Raw genomic sequence first — 12,739 nt, 5'->3', positions numbered from 1 at the left:
AGGCATTCGACGGAGGCCTGCGGTGGTGGTGGGAAATGGGATTAAGGGAGAGCAACTGTGACACAGGCGCAGCATCATGAAACAACCTTGTGGTCTGGGGCAGCACAACCTACTTTTGAGCGAGTTCCGTCCACTGGTCCAGCCACTTGCAGGTTGGAATATCTCTCATGCACGCCTACAGAGAAACACAGAAGCGTGTCTGAGCATGTGAGGCCAACAGCGAAACATCCACTCCCATCTATGGGGTGCAGCTTTGTGACATAAGGTACCATCATTGTGGTTGGCATCTTCCCATTCCAGTCTCTGATGGAGGACAGCCCCCTTCCTGTGAAGGTCTGCTTTTTGCCTGCAGTCTTTCATACATATCATGAGCCTCGTATGGCGCAGAGCGGTAAAGCAGCAGTCTCTGCAGCCGAAACTCTCCCCACGGCCTGAGTTCGATCCCAGCGGAAGCTGGTTTCAGGCAGCCGGCTCGGGTCGACTCAGCCTTCCATCCTCCCGAGGTCGGTAAAATGAGTACCCGGTTAGCTGGGGGAAAGGTAATAATGGCCGGGGAAGGCAACGGCAAACCACCCCGCTATAAGGCCTGCCCAGAAAACGTCAGCGAAAGCTGGCATCCCTCCAAGAGTCAGCAATGACTCAGTGCTTGCACGAGAGGTTCCTTTCCTTCCTTTTATACATACTGCTAGGCTTGGCCACAGTTACATATGCAGTAGAGGTGGCCTTTCTGAGATATTGGGTGGTCGTGGAAGGTAATTTAGTCTCCTCCCCCGACCCTCCCTCCACACACACTTACAGGCGGCTGGTCGTCACCTATAGTGGAATGAGCTGGTCCCGTTCTGAGATGGCAGAATGGGCTGTACCACTGTGGGGAGGGGGGGGGGCAGAGTTTTGAATGCTCCACTGCATCGATTCAACACACAAAAATGCGTCAGGGAATGGGCTGGGCTAGAGCGTCTCTCCCGAATGTGCTTTTTGGCTTGTTTTTATTTTCAGGAAGCTTAAAAAAAGAATCAAAGTGGGGGAAGCGTTAAAAAATGGGACCCCTCTCCTGAAGTGGTTCAAACCACATCCCCACCTTATTCCGCTGCACGTGTACACTAGGCGATCATTGTCATCAAGGCCATATTACTTCTTTTTCATTCCCTGTCCCGTGACACATTGGTTTGTGTTCTGAGGCCGTTTTGGTTTCAAAGTGCTCTTAATTCTCTGCCCCAACTGATTCGTATTTGCCTTCTTGAAAAATAATCAATTAAATCAGGGCTCCCCGACCTTTTTGAGTAGGTGGGAACACTGGAGATTTTGAGAGTGCTGTGAGCACCGTCACAAAATGGCTGCCACGGTGGGCATGGCCAGTCGCAAAGCACCCATTCCCCAGAAGGAAAAAGTGGGGAGACTAAAAGAAAAACAACTTGCTCAAGACCCTATGTGGGAGGCAGAGGTGGGGGTCTGAGCCCGCAAACATAAAACTGCCCTTTTGTATCCACAAGTTTTCTGCTCTAATACCCATTTTACAGAAGGCAAACTGACGAAGCTTGGAGACAAGCAACTTGGGAAAGAAACCTGAGTAAAGGGCAGATCCAGAGCCCAGATTTGTTCATAAAGCACAACAAAACAGCCATTTCACAGCGGGCAAAGTGGTGAAACACGCAGAGCACGGCCAACCTCTCCCCCACTGGGTGCTCCTTCCTACCTCTGGCTCACCATGCTCCTTTTGGGCTTTCAGTGGCTGGCATGCTTCAAAACAAAGGGCTGGGCTGCACCCACCTGCCCTTTTAATTTCCTAAGACTGCCTCTGGGTCATCCAGGGTTTCTCGGAAGTCAAGATGGCGGTGGAGGCTGATGCTTCGCACCATGCCAAAGCATTGCAGCCTTCCGGTTCGAGCTCACAGCCCTCGATTTAACCCCCGTGCTCCCATTCGTCGCTTGAGAGCGGCCCGCCCTACCTCCATGATCTCCAGCAGAGCTTCCGTCACCGTCTCCAGGGACGTCAGCGCAAACGTCTCCCTCTCGTAGGAGCCAGGAGAGAAGGACCGGTCCCGATAGCTGGACCGGAAGGCGATGACAGCTGCCGACTTCACTTTGCTGATCCCAAAGAGCAGGTAGAACTTGGGAAGCGAGAACTCCGTCAGGCTCAACCTCAGAACTTGCTTGGTCTCCTCTGTTAAAGGAAGTACAGGCATTCCGTCATTTTAAAATGAATGGCATGTTCTAGGCTCTGACCTAAACTGAAGTCAGCTCCTGAAAACCCTGGTAATGTCTCTATGAGCCCACATTGAAGAATTAATTCCTACAGCCCCTCCTTTCTCTACTTGCCTGGCCCTGAGTGCCATCGAGGCCCCATAGAGTCTTCCAGTTCTGCCATGCATTTTGCCTGGCCTTCCTATACACACACACCTAGACATCCATGTTCCAAGAGGCTGGAGATGCTGCTACACCCATCTCCACATCTTGCTCCAGGCCTATGGGGTTTCTTCTGCCCCTCAGTCCCGCTGGGATCCCTCGGCCTGCCCTTCCTTGTTCCCCTTTTCGCCTCGGGCTGCTCTGCCCCCTCTTCCTTCTGCTCTCCTTCCAAAGCAGCAGAGCCATGGGTCAAGGTGGACGCCTTCTTCTCCGCTGCTAGAAGGGTGATGCCTCAGGATTCTTTGGGGACTAAGATCAGCCCTGTTTCCCAAGCCTCTCTGGGCTAGCCCTGGACCGTTGAATGTTAATACCAGCACTTTGAATCGGGCCCGGACCTGGACTGGCAGCCAATGAAGCTGGAAAAGGACTGGCGTAATGTGGTCTTGTTGGCCAGTCTCTGTTAGTAACTGTGCTGCCCTGTTTTGTACCAGCTGAAGTTTCCGGACCATTTTCAAAGGCAGCCCCACAAATAACGCATTGCAGTAATCCAAACAAGTGGTTATCAGAGCATGGATAACTGTAGCTAGGCTATCTCTGTCCAGGTAAGGGTGCAGTTGGTATATCAGCCTAAGCTGTAAAAACTGAAGAGTTTTACTGTTGGTGATATACCAGGGCAAACGCCTCTCCATACACACATCCGCCTGTGGTTGGAATGTGCATCAACCATCTGCTAGTCAGTGGCGCCAGTTCTATGTCATGTTACTTTCTCTGGCTGCATTAAAGTGAGTGTGAATCTAATAAACCAGATCGGATTGATGCAGTAGGTCATTGATTTGCGTCATTTAATCGGCACGTGGTGGACTTGGCAAATTTGGGATTTGTCAGAGAATATTAGTTTTAACAGACTTCTCCATATGCAGTTTTGCAAAAGAATTAATTGCAGCCTTGCTGGGTTCCCGGCACAACGCAGGTCATGCAAGAGATTGCTTTTCTTAGGTTTTATTCCCCAGTGATCTTTCCCAGACATTCTACATCGGTTAAATTGTAAGAGTGGAGGAGGGAAAGAAAGCTGAACATCCAAAGAGAAAAAAAAACCTCTGCTGGCTAAGGAAAAGTGAAAGCATTTAAGCCATAGCACAGAACCCCAAAGGGATAAAAGCGTTCACTCAATTGTATTCCAAAGAGGGCAACTCCTTTAAACAATTATTTACACAGCTTACATAGTGACTGTTTATTTGTTCTAAAAACGGTTCCAGGCCTCCAAGTTTAGAGCATCTCAGAAGTAACATTTCCTGCCCTTTGAATGGAAGAGTCCGCATTGGCCTTCCTTAAACTTTAATGCATTATATAATACAATGGCATCTGTGTAAGAGAACACCTTGCGAAAGCCTCACTTTGGTTTTCTTGGGGGGGGGGCAGCAGATGTGGCGTTTTCTCTTAAAGGTGGGGTAGAAACTCCTTGACATTTTTTTTTTAAAAATTAACTCATTCTTATGCAGAGGTAGAATGGCAGGACTGAGGCAAAGGCGAACCCAAGATGCCTTATGCAGATAGAATTACAATCTCTCTCGTTGCTTATAGATCCTGTGAGATGGAGCTGCAATGAGTTCTACTTCTTCTGTTTGTTTAAATGAATGTCTATCCAAAAAGGCATCCATTCGCAACAGAGACAGGAAAACATAGGAACCTGGCTTCTGGACGATGCCTCTTAGTCCAGCCTAGAGACAAGTCTTTCCTCAAAGAGCCTACCTCAGGAATGGGGAAACTTTTGGCCCACCAGGCCAGCTCATGGGTTCCTTGTGGAGGAAAAAGGCAGGATATAATGGAAATAAATACGTGCATCCTACAGATGGAGCAGCCAGGTAAGTGAAACTGGCTGTGGCTTCCCAACGTATATTCTGGTTCCTTCTTGGAATGTTCTAGATGTGGCAAGAGGAAGTGTGATTGTCTCGTACTTCCTCCCGTTCCAGTCACGTCCAAAGTGGGGAGAGACGCGTTTTGCAATTGCACATCTCCCTCCTTTGGGCTGGAAAGTGATGCAGAGAAAGCATCGAGTCCCTCACACCTCCTCCTCTCCCTCCACTTCTGGCCAACTTCTGAAGTGGCCCTCGGAGTACGTCACGCAGGGGCCGCTCCCTGGTCAAAGTGGCCCCAGGTTCTCTGTAGTGGCGACGCGGTGACCTCTTAGGACCTGAGCAGACATCGCCTACAGCCTTGACTTGGAAATGTGGGAGGAGCACTGAAGGCTTCGAGCCCCTCCAGCCTGAGCAAGCCACCTCCAAGAGACCAACAGGGAGCCGAAATCCCTTCACCCTGCCTCCTCAGAGCTTGCAACAAGGCGTGGGGCTGGGGGGTCCCACTGCTCCTTAGACAGTTCCACAAGCAGTCTTTACAGCAGGGGTGGGAAACGTGTGGCCCTCCAGATGTTGCTGGGCAGGGACTCCTATCATCTCTTGCTACCGGCTATGCTAGCTAAGGCGGACAGGAATTGCAGCCCATCAACATCTGGAGGGCCACAATTTGCCCACTCCGATAAATAGTTAAGACTAGAGCCCTGCTCTCCCCCACCACCACCACGCTATCAAGTCTAAGCCAGGTGTGTGGATGCTAATTTTATTTATAGGTAAGCTTGCTCCCGAGTGTCCAAGGTGAAACAAAGCCCTATGGAAACAAAGCCCTATGAAGACAGACTGAAAGAACTGGGCATGTTTACGTTGGAGAAGAGAAGATTGAAGGGAGACATGATGATAATGATGATAATGATTATATTTATTTGTAACCCGCCTTTTGCCCAATGCTGGACCTCAAGGCGGCCTTACAAAGTTTATACATGGAGGGGGGGGGGAAACAAAACCATAAACATTTAAAATACACAACAAAATTATAAGACATTAACATAGATGGAGGGCCCAACTATTCTCCAAAGGCCTGCTGGAACAAAAAAGTTTTAGCCTGCTTCCGAAAGCCCATCAAGGAGGGAGCCAGCCTAGCTTCCCCGGGAAGAGAGTTCCAGAGCAGCCACCGAGAAGGCCCTCTCCCATGTTCCCACCAAGTGTGCCTGTGAAGAAGGTGGGACTGAAAGAAGGGCCTCTCCAGAAGATCTCAAAGTACGGGCAGGCTCATAAGGGAGAATACATTCTTTCAAATAACCTGGACCCAAACCATATTTGATAGCACTCTTCAAATACTTAAAAGGTTGTCACACAGAGGAGGGCCAGGATCTCTTCTCGATCCTCCCAGAGTGCAGGACGCAGAATAACGGGCTCAAGTTAAAGGAAGCCAGATTCCAGCTGGACATCAGGAAAAACTTCCTGACTGTTAGAGCAGTATGACAATGGAACCAATGACCTAGGGAGGTTGTGGGCTCTCCCACCCTAGAGGCCTTCAAGAGGCAGCTGGACAACCCTCTGTCAGGGATGCTTTAGGGTGGATTCCTGCATTGAGCAGGGGGTTGGACTCGATGGCCTTGTAGGACCCTTCCAACTCTGCTATTCTATGATTCTATGAAATCGGCCTCAAATTGGCACTGCTGGCCTAGCTTGCTTTGAAAGGGGGTTAAAGGGATGGAGGGGTTTTATTAGCCATGATGGCCAGTTGGAACCTGCACCTTCAGAGGTGGCATGCCACTGAATGCCAGTCGCTGGGGGAAACAGTGGGGGAGAACTATCATTTTCCTGACTTCCCTGGGGGACCTGGCTGGTGACTGTGGTTCACCAGACACTGAAGAAGATCAACTCTCAAGGATGTTCTTTGGGAGAGGGAGCAAAGCTCAGTGGTAGCACATTGGCTTTGCATGAAGGTCTCGGGTTCAATTCCTGTTCCCCGCACCCAATCCCCAAAGGCACATTCTGTGTTAGGGGTTGAGAACAGAACTGCTAATATTGGAACGTTTATTTTCTGTACAGGGGAATGGTGTAACACTGTGCCCACATCTGGTTGCTGCATCTCAAAAATGGACTTTATAACAGGATATTATACAGTATCTTGTGACTGGCCTGGGATAGCTTTGCTATGAAGGGCGGGGTATTAAAAGTTTGATAACTTAGTAAAAAATGAAATTAAAAGGACATCGCAGAGCTCTAAAGGGTGCAGAAAGAGGCTGTGGAATGACTCCCCTATGAGGAAAGGCTACAATGCTTGGGTCTCGTTTTAGCACAGAAGAAAAAGCAACCGACAACAGAGGTTTATAAAGCGATGCACAGAGTGTGGAGATTTTAATACTAGGATCTGAAGTCATCCAATGAAATTGAGTAACGTGACGCTCGGGACAAACACTACGGATTTATTTTATTTATTTGCTGTGCTTTTAACCCACCCAAATAACCCAAGTTTTCTGGGTGGTTGTACAATAAAATGAAAGGACATTCTTCTTCAAGCAGCACATCATTACTAGGGAATTCAGCTACTAAGTTAAGATCGCTAGTAACTTAAGGTGGCATTAAAAGAGGATTTAAACACATTTTGGAAGACGAAAATGAGGAAGATCTCTGCCTGAGATGTTAGAGAAGCAACGCCAGGCAGAGTAAGATGGGTGAACGGTGTAGTGCAGCTTCCTATACATTTTCATCCTTATTAGAAGCTCGCAATGGATGTGTGGAGAAGGAAGGGAGGAGTCTGTGGGTCATACCAGAGCAGCAAAGGCTGAACAAACAGAGCAGGCTTCTTTATTAGGGAACTGTATTCCCATCCATGGAGGAATTCTGTCCCATCGCAAAGCGGCGTTTCCCTCTCACATGGAGACCGCTGTACCCACAATGGGAGATTAGGGACTGATGAAATGCTTCACACTTTCCCCCACGATATTGGTCTCTACAGTAGCACAGGACTGTCCCTTAACCACAAAAGCAGAAGGTTGTCCGAAAATTTATTTTTAAACGCGATGGCAAGCTTACACGCGCCCCAAATTTACGCTCAGGGCGGGGCAATAAATTGTGTTCCACCTTAGTGTGCTGTAGAGCCTTCAGCAGGAGTGGATTGATCTTAACGTTCGTTATAGCTTGTTCAAAGACTTTAAATGCGACACTAAAACCTCACTCTATTAAAAGACAATTACACACACATATATATCACCCGACACTAAACAGGAGATGTATACTGTGACTTCATAGAAACGAGAGGAGAAGTGTGTGTGTGTGTGTGTGTGTGTGTCAACTACGGGGGAAGATTTAAAAGTCAAAGCACGGTCAGCAAATACAGAGCACAGAACCCATTAGCTGTCTTGATATATAATGTACTGAAAATGGTGAGAGCAAATTGTTTTGCTTACCTTAAGGAGCTTCACAACACTGTCTGTAAAGATATAGCTGACCATTCAGGCTAGGATTAAAAGGGGGAGCGCAACTTCGCTCGTTGCATTCAGGTTTTGAGCACCAGCAGTGGACTGAAATAGAGGTCTTTGCTATTTAACTCCCTCCTCCCACAAATATCAGTACCACGTGTCAAGGCCTTTTTGGCTAAGTGGCTGATGAGGCAGCTCAAACGCGATCCATGATTTCTCCGACGCGCTCAGCGGTATCTTTTTAATGCTGGACTGCGCAGTGCCATACTTAATTCATAGTTACTGCCCCGTTGCTCAGAATAACTCAGTGCTGGATAGTCATAACTGCACCTTATCACTAATCATGGTTTTCATGCTGACAGCCTTCCCGAACCTCGCGCCTTCCAGATATTTTTGACTTCAACCCCCATCAGCCCCAGCCTCCACGTCCAACTGTCAGGAATACTGGGCGTTGTTGGTTTTAGCCTAAAACGTCTCAAGGGAGCCATGTTGGAGACGGCTACTTAGTCTTTTGATTCTACCATTTTGAAATATCTTGAGATAAAGTGGCATGTACACGCTGCCAATAAACAAATACAATAAATACCTCTCCACTTTAATGGCATCATTCCACAATCAGCCATGAAGGGATGATAGACTAGAGTCCATTTGTGGGCTCTGGGCATTGGATATATTGTATGAGTGCCTCTGATCCTGCAAATAATGCCTGTGACCCTCAACAGGTAGCTTGTGATCCAGGTAACGCCTCTTAAAGCCTCTCCTTCTACTATTAACGTAGCTCTGGCTTTTCTGGGGAACCACCCTAATCACAGATGCTTTGCGTTCTAGTACTGTGCGCACAGACAGGCTCATGCACAGCACCACAGGAAAACATAAGGTTGGATCTAGACGACGTTAGTTGAACTTAGGCCCCACTGAAATCAACGGTACAAGATAACCTGGTGCACTCCAGATGTTTGGGACAATACCTCCCATCATTCCTAACCCTTGGCCATGCTGGCTGGGGCTGATGAGGGTTGTAGTCCAAAACATCTCCTAGAGAGCATCCGGTTGGGAAAGGCAGGCTTAATTTAATCCCCATCGATTTCAATATTATATTTAGCCCATTTATATCTCACTTTACTTCTATTAAGTAAAGTCCTTCTCCGTGAGCCCCTGCTGAAGGAAGTGGGGCAGGTGGCTACTAGGAGCAGGGCCTTCTCTGCTGTGGCACCCCGGTTGTGGAACGAGCTCCCCAGAGAGGTCCGCTTGGCACCTCCATTGTTTTCTTTCCGTCGCCAGCTGAAGACCTTTTTATTCTCTCAGTATTTTAACACCTAATTTAACTTAAATTTAAACTTTGCTGCTTTAATCTCATATTTTAATCTATATTAATTTTTGCTGTGTGGTTTTATTCTGGTTGTGCTTTTTATATCGTATTTTGTAGGTGTGTTTTAAATTTGTTGGTTGTTTTATTATGCTCTTCACGGTTTTAATTTTTTGTGGACCGCCCAGAGAGCTTCGGCTATTGGGCGGTATAAAAATGTAATAAATAAATAAATAAATAAATATAAATAAAATATGGAATTCAAGGTGGTGTACATGAGGTTTCCAGGTAGTCTCCCATCCCAGCACTGACTGGACCAAGACTTGTTTAGCTTCAGTAACTGGCTGCATCATATGCCCTTAGATATGCCCTGGAATATAGGAACACAGTGAAACTAAGTTTGGATCCAATGCACAGTGCCCAGGACTAGGGGGCCACTGGCAAGACCCTGTGAGCAGCAGAGAAAGAAAAAGTAAAGGCAATAGTGATGGAGAGAAGAGGCAACGGACAGCTGCCCGTAGGGTGGGGGACGGGGAGGGGGACTGGTTCATAATCTGAGCATCACTGATCAAGACGTTCAGCAGAAATACCCCCTTCAGTTATTTATGGACAATGCTGCTAAATTTATGGCAAATCCAAACTTGTCCCGGGTCAGCCGCGAGGAAATCAATGGTACAAGTGTGTTCAGAGGAGGGCAACCAGGATGATCAGGGGTCTGGAAACAAAGCCCTATGAGGAGAGACTGGAACAACTGGGCATGTTTAGCTTGGAGAAGGGAAGATTGAGGGGAGACATGATCGCACTCTTCAAACACTTGAAAGGTTGTCACACAGAGGAGGGCCAGGATCTCTTTTCGATCATCCCAAAGTGCAGGACACGGAATAATGGGCTCAAGTTACAGGAAGCCAGATTCCGGCTGGACATCAGGAAAAACTTCCTGATTGTTAGAGCAGTATGACAATGGAACCAGTGACCTAGGGAGGTTGTGGGCTCTCCCACACTAGAGGCCTTCAAGAGGCAGCTGGACAACCATCTGTCAGGGATGCTTTAGGGTGGATTCCTGCACTGAGAAGGGGGTTGGACTCGATGGCCTTATAGGCCCCTTCCAACTCTACTATTCTATGATTCTAGGAAACAATGCACAAGCAAAAGGAGCCAGCAGCGCTGTCAATAAAACCGTCTCGTAAAGGACTTACCACTAAAGTGGAGTTGTGAACAAGTGCACAGAGAATGAATGATGTTGATGACCAGGCCGTGGGTGGAAGCTCGGAGGGAAAGAGGGCCGGTCGCCACCAACAGAGTAACTACGTGGAAGAGGTAGGGGAGGTGCGCAGCCACGTCGAGCGAATTGTTGAAGGAGAGCATCAGCATGTAACGGGCAAGAATGGCAATATCATCCCACATCAGGTGCTGCTCTAACGTAGGAGTCGGAGACAGACAGGTCTTGTCGATTATTTTGCACATCCTTCCAATGACCTGAAAGGGAGCAACCAAGCGCGGTTAGTTAAGAGCACGCTGCCTTCGGAACAGCGGCAACAACACAAAGCAGCATCGCCGTTTCACCTGAGGAGCGAGGTGCTCCCGAGGGGGCGCTGGAGTGAACGGCCCCAAGTCAAGGGCGGGGGGCGGGCGGGCGGGGAGACATGAGAGCACTCTTCAAATACTTCAAAGGTTGTCACCCAGAGGAGGGCCAGGATCTCTCCTCGATCCTCCCAGAGTGCAGGACACGGAATAAGGGGCTCAAGTTAAAGGAAGCCAGATTCCGGCTGGACATCAGGAAAAACTTCCTGACTGTTAGAGCAGTACGACAATGGAATCAGTGACCTAGGGAGGTTGTGGGCTCTCCCACACTGGAGGACTTCAAGAGGCAGCTGGACAACCATCTGTCGGGGATGCTTTAGGGTGGATTCCTGCATTGAGCAGGGGGTTGGACTCGATGGCCTTGTAGGCCCCTTCCAACTCTGCTATTCTATGATTCTATGATCAGGAAAAACTTCCTGACTGTTAGAGCAGTACGACAATGGAACCAGTGACCTAGGGAGGTGGTGGGCTCTCCCACACTAGAGGCCTTCAAGAGGCAGCTGGACAACCATCTGTCAGGGATGCTGTAGGGTGGATTCCTGCATTGAGCAGGGGGTTGGACTCCATGGCCTTGTAGGCCCCTTCCAACTCTGCTATTCTATGATTCTATGATCAGGAAAAACTTCCTGACTGTTAGAGCAGTACGACAATGGAACCAGTGACCTAGGGAGGTGGTGGGCTCTCCCACACTAGAGGCCTTCAAGAGGCAGCTGGACAACCATCTGTCAGGGATGCTTTAGGGTGGATTCCTGCATTGAGCAGGGGGTTGGACCCCATGGCCTTAGAGACCCCTTCCAACTCTACTATTCTATGATTCTAGTCTCCCCAACGATACAGAATTCTTGGCGTGCTTTGAAGCAAAATTATTCTCTTATTTTTTTTAATCTTGACCTTCAAGTTTCTTTCCCATTATGAATATGGCTGGTACACCTCTGAGATGTCACCTCCCGTTCCTTTCCAATCCCCCTTCTCCCAAGAAGCATTTCGCCTTAACCTGTCCAGCTATGTACGGATGTACCTGCAAAAAGAACCAATGCAGAGCTTTCTGCTGCCAAGCCTGCTCTTCTCCCCCCCCCGCCTGCTTTCATGCCTCAACTGACACGTAGTTGCCAAATGAAGTGTCGTTCCTGCCCCTTCTGTGCGTCAGGCAGCTTGTCTGCTTTGGTTTGAGCACCTCTGTCCCCGTGCCCACTACCAAGGAAGGGTTATCTGCACAGTTATCTGTTCAAATGTTTGTTCAGACATTTGAAAACACTTTATTTTCCCTTTTTGGGAAGGCTTGAAAAACTGCTCTGAAGGGCTGGGGGTTAGGTGGATTTATCACTGGGCATGAGGGCCAACCAATCAGTGCAGTCCTGCTCCAAGGGCTAGCCAATCAGCACTGTGCAAATACAGCTTGTGCTCAAAGGGAAAAATAGGTTCCCCTTGAGCTCACTCCTGGGGGAGAAGGCTGTGTCAGAAATGCACGCGAATGGGCTTCTACAATGGGCTCACCACTGAAATGATGCACATCTGTCTGCACCTTTGGTGTCGATGGACTTGGTTCCATTTGGGGATTGGCACCAAAGGTGCAAGACAGAAGTGCATCGTTTCAGTGGCGAGTCCACTGTAGAAGTGCACAGAAGCTGCGGGTGCTGCTGATGCCTTCAAGTCATGCTTGTGGACTTCCCAGTAGCACATGGCAGCCACTGTTGGGACTGCCATGTGGGCCAGGTGGACCTCTTGTCTGATCAAGCAAGGCCTGTCTTGTTCCTATTCCTTTTTGTGCAACAGCCATCAATATAAACTGAAGAGCACACAGCCAATGATGTTGTGCTGTCTCTGTCAGAATGAGCCAGTGAGGAAGTGCATAGAGGAGCTAAGCCTTTCCTTAGGGACTACCTCCCTTGTGGTTCACAGACCTTATCTGAAGAATAATATAGGGAAGAGTAGAGGGCATGAAGAGATGATATCCACGCTATTGCTGCTTGGACATGGAGAGACAGGGCAAAAACATTTAACTTGTTTAAACTGAAGTTAAGGAACAGAAGCACTTACTTTGCTGGAAACCAACTTTACGTTTCCAGAAGCCAGAGCTACAGCAGTGTCTGCCATAACCTCTGCTTTGATGGATCCCAGTCCCCCCGTAGCACTGGTTTTGATGAAACTGTCCAGCACCACGTCAAGCAGATCCGTTATCTGTTGGAAAAGACAAGAAGCTGTTGGTACTCGTTAACGGAAGTGGGGACGGG

The 12,739-nt window shown here is 48.5% G+C and overlaps 1 protein-coding gene across 3 annotated transcripts in view; it reads right to left on the bottom strand.

The window, feature by feature from the left end:
• The window catches only part of NF1 (neurofibromin 1), a 246,516-nt gene that overhangs the window by 44,699 nt on the left and 189,078 nt on the right, over positions 1–12,739 (bottom strand). For all 3 annotated transcript variants that reach the window (XM_063146839.1, XM_063146838.1, XM_063146840.1), the window contains 4 exons: positions 12,546–12,686; positions 10,124–10,403; positions 1,947–2,161; positions 114–175 (listed from right to left, as the gene is read on the bottom strand). In XM_063146839.1, coding sequence (XP_063002909.1) covers positions 114–175; positions 1,947–2,161; positions 10,124–10,403; positions 12,546–12,686 — 698 coding nt within the window. The remainder of the gene's footprint in view (positions 1–113; positions 176–1,946; positions 2,162–10,123; positions 10,404–12,545; positions 12,687–12,739) is intronic.

Source organism: Elgaria multicarinata, chromosome 22 (assembly GCF_023053635.1).
Source record: "Elgaria multicarinata webbii isolate HBS135686 ecotype San Diego chromosome 22, rElgMul1.1.pri, whole genome shotgun sequence".
Lineage (NCBI taxonomy): Eukaryota > Metazoa > Chordata > Lepidosauria > Squamata > Anguidae > Elgaria > Elgaria multicarinata.
Note: the sequence above shows the minus strand (reverse complement) of the source record. Positions and strands in the feature narration are given on the sequence as shown.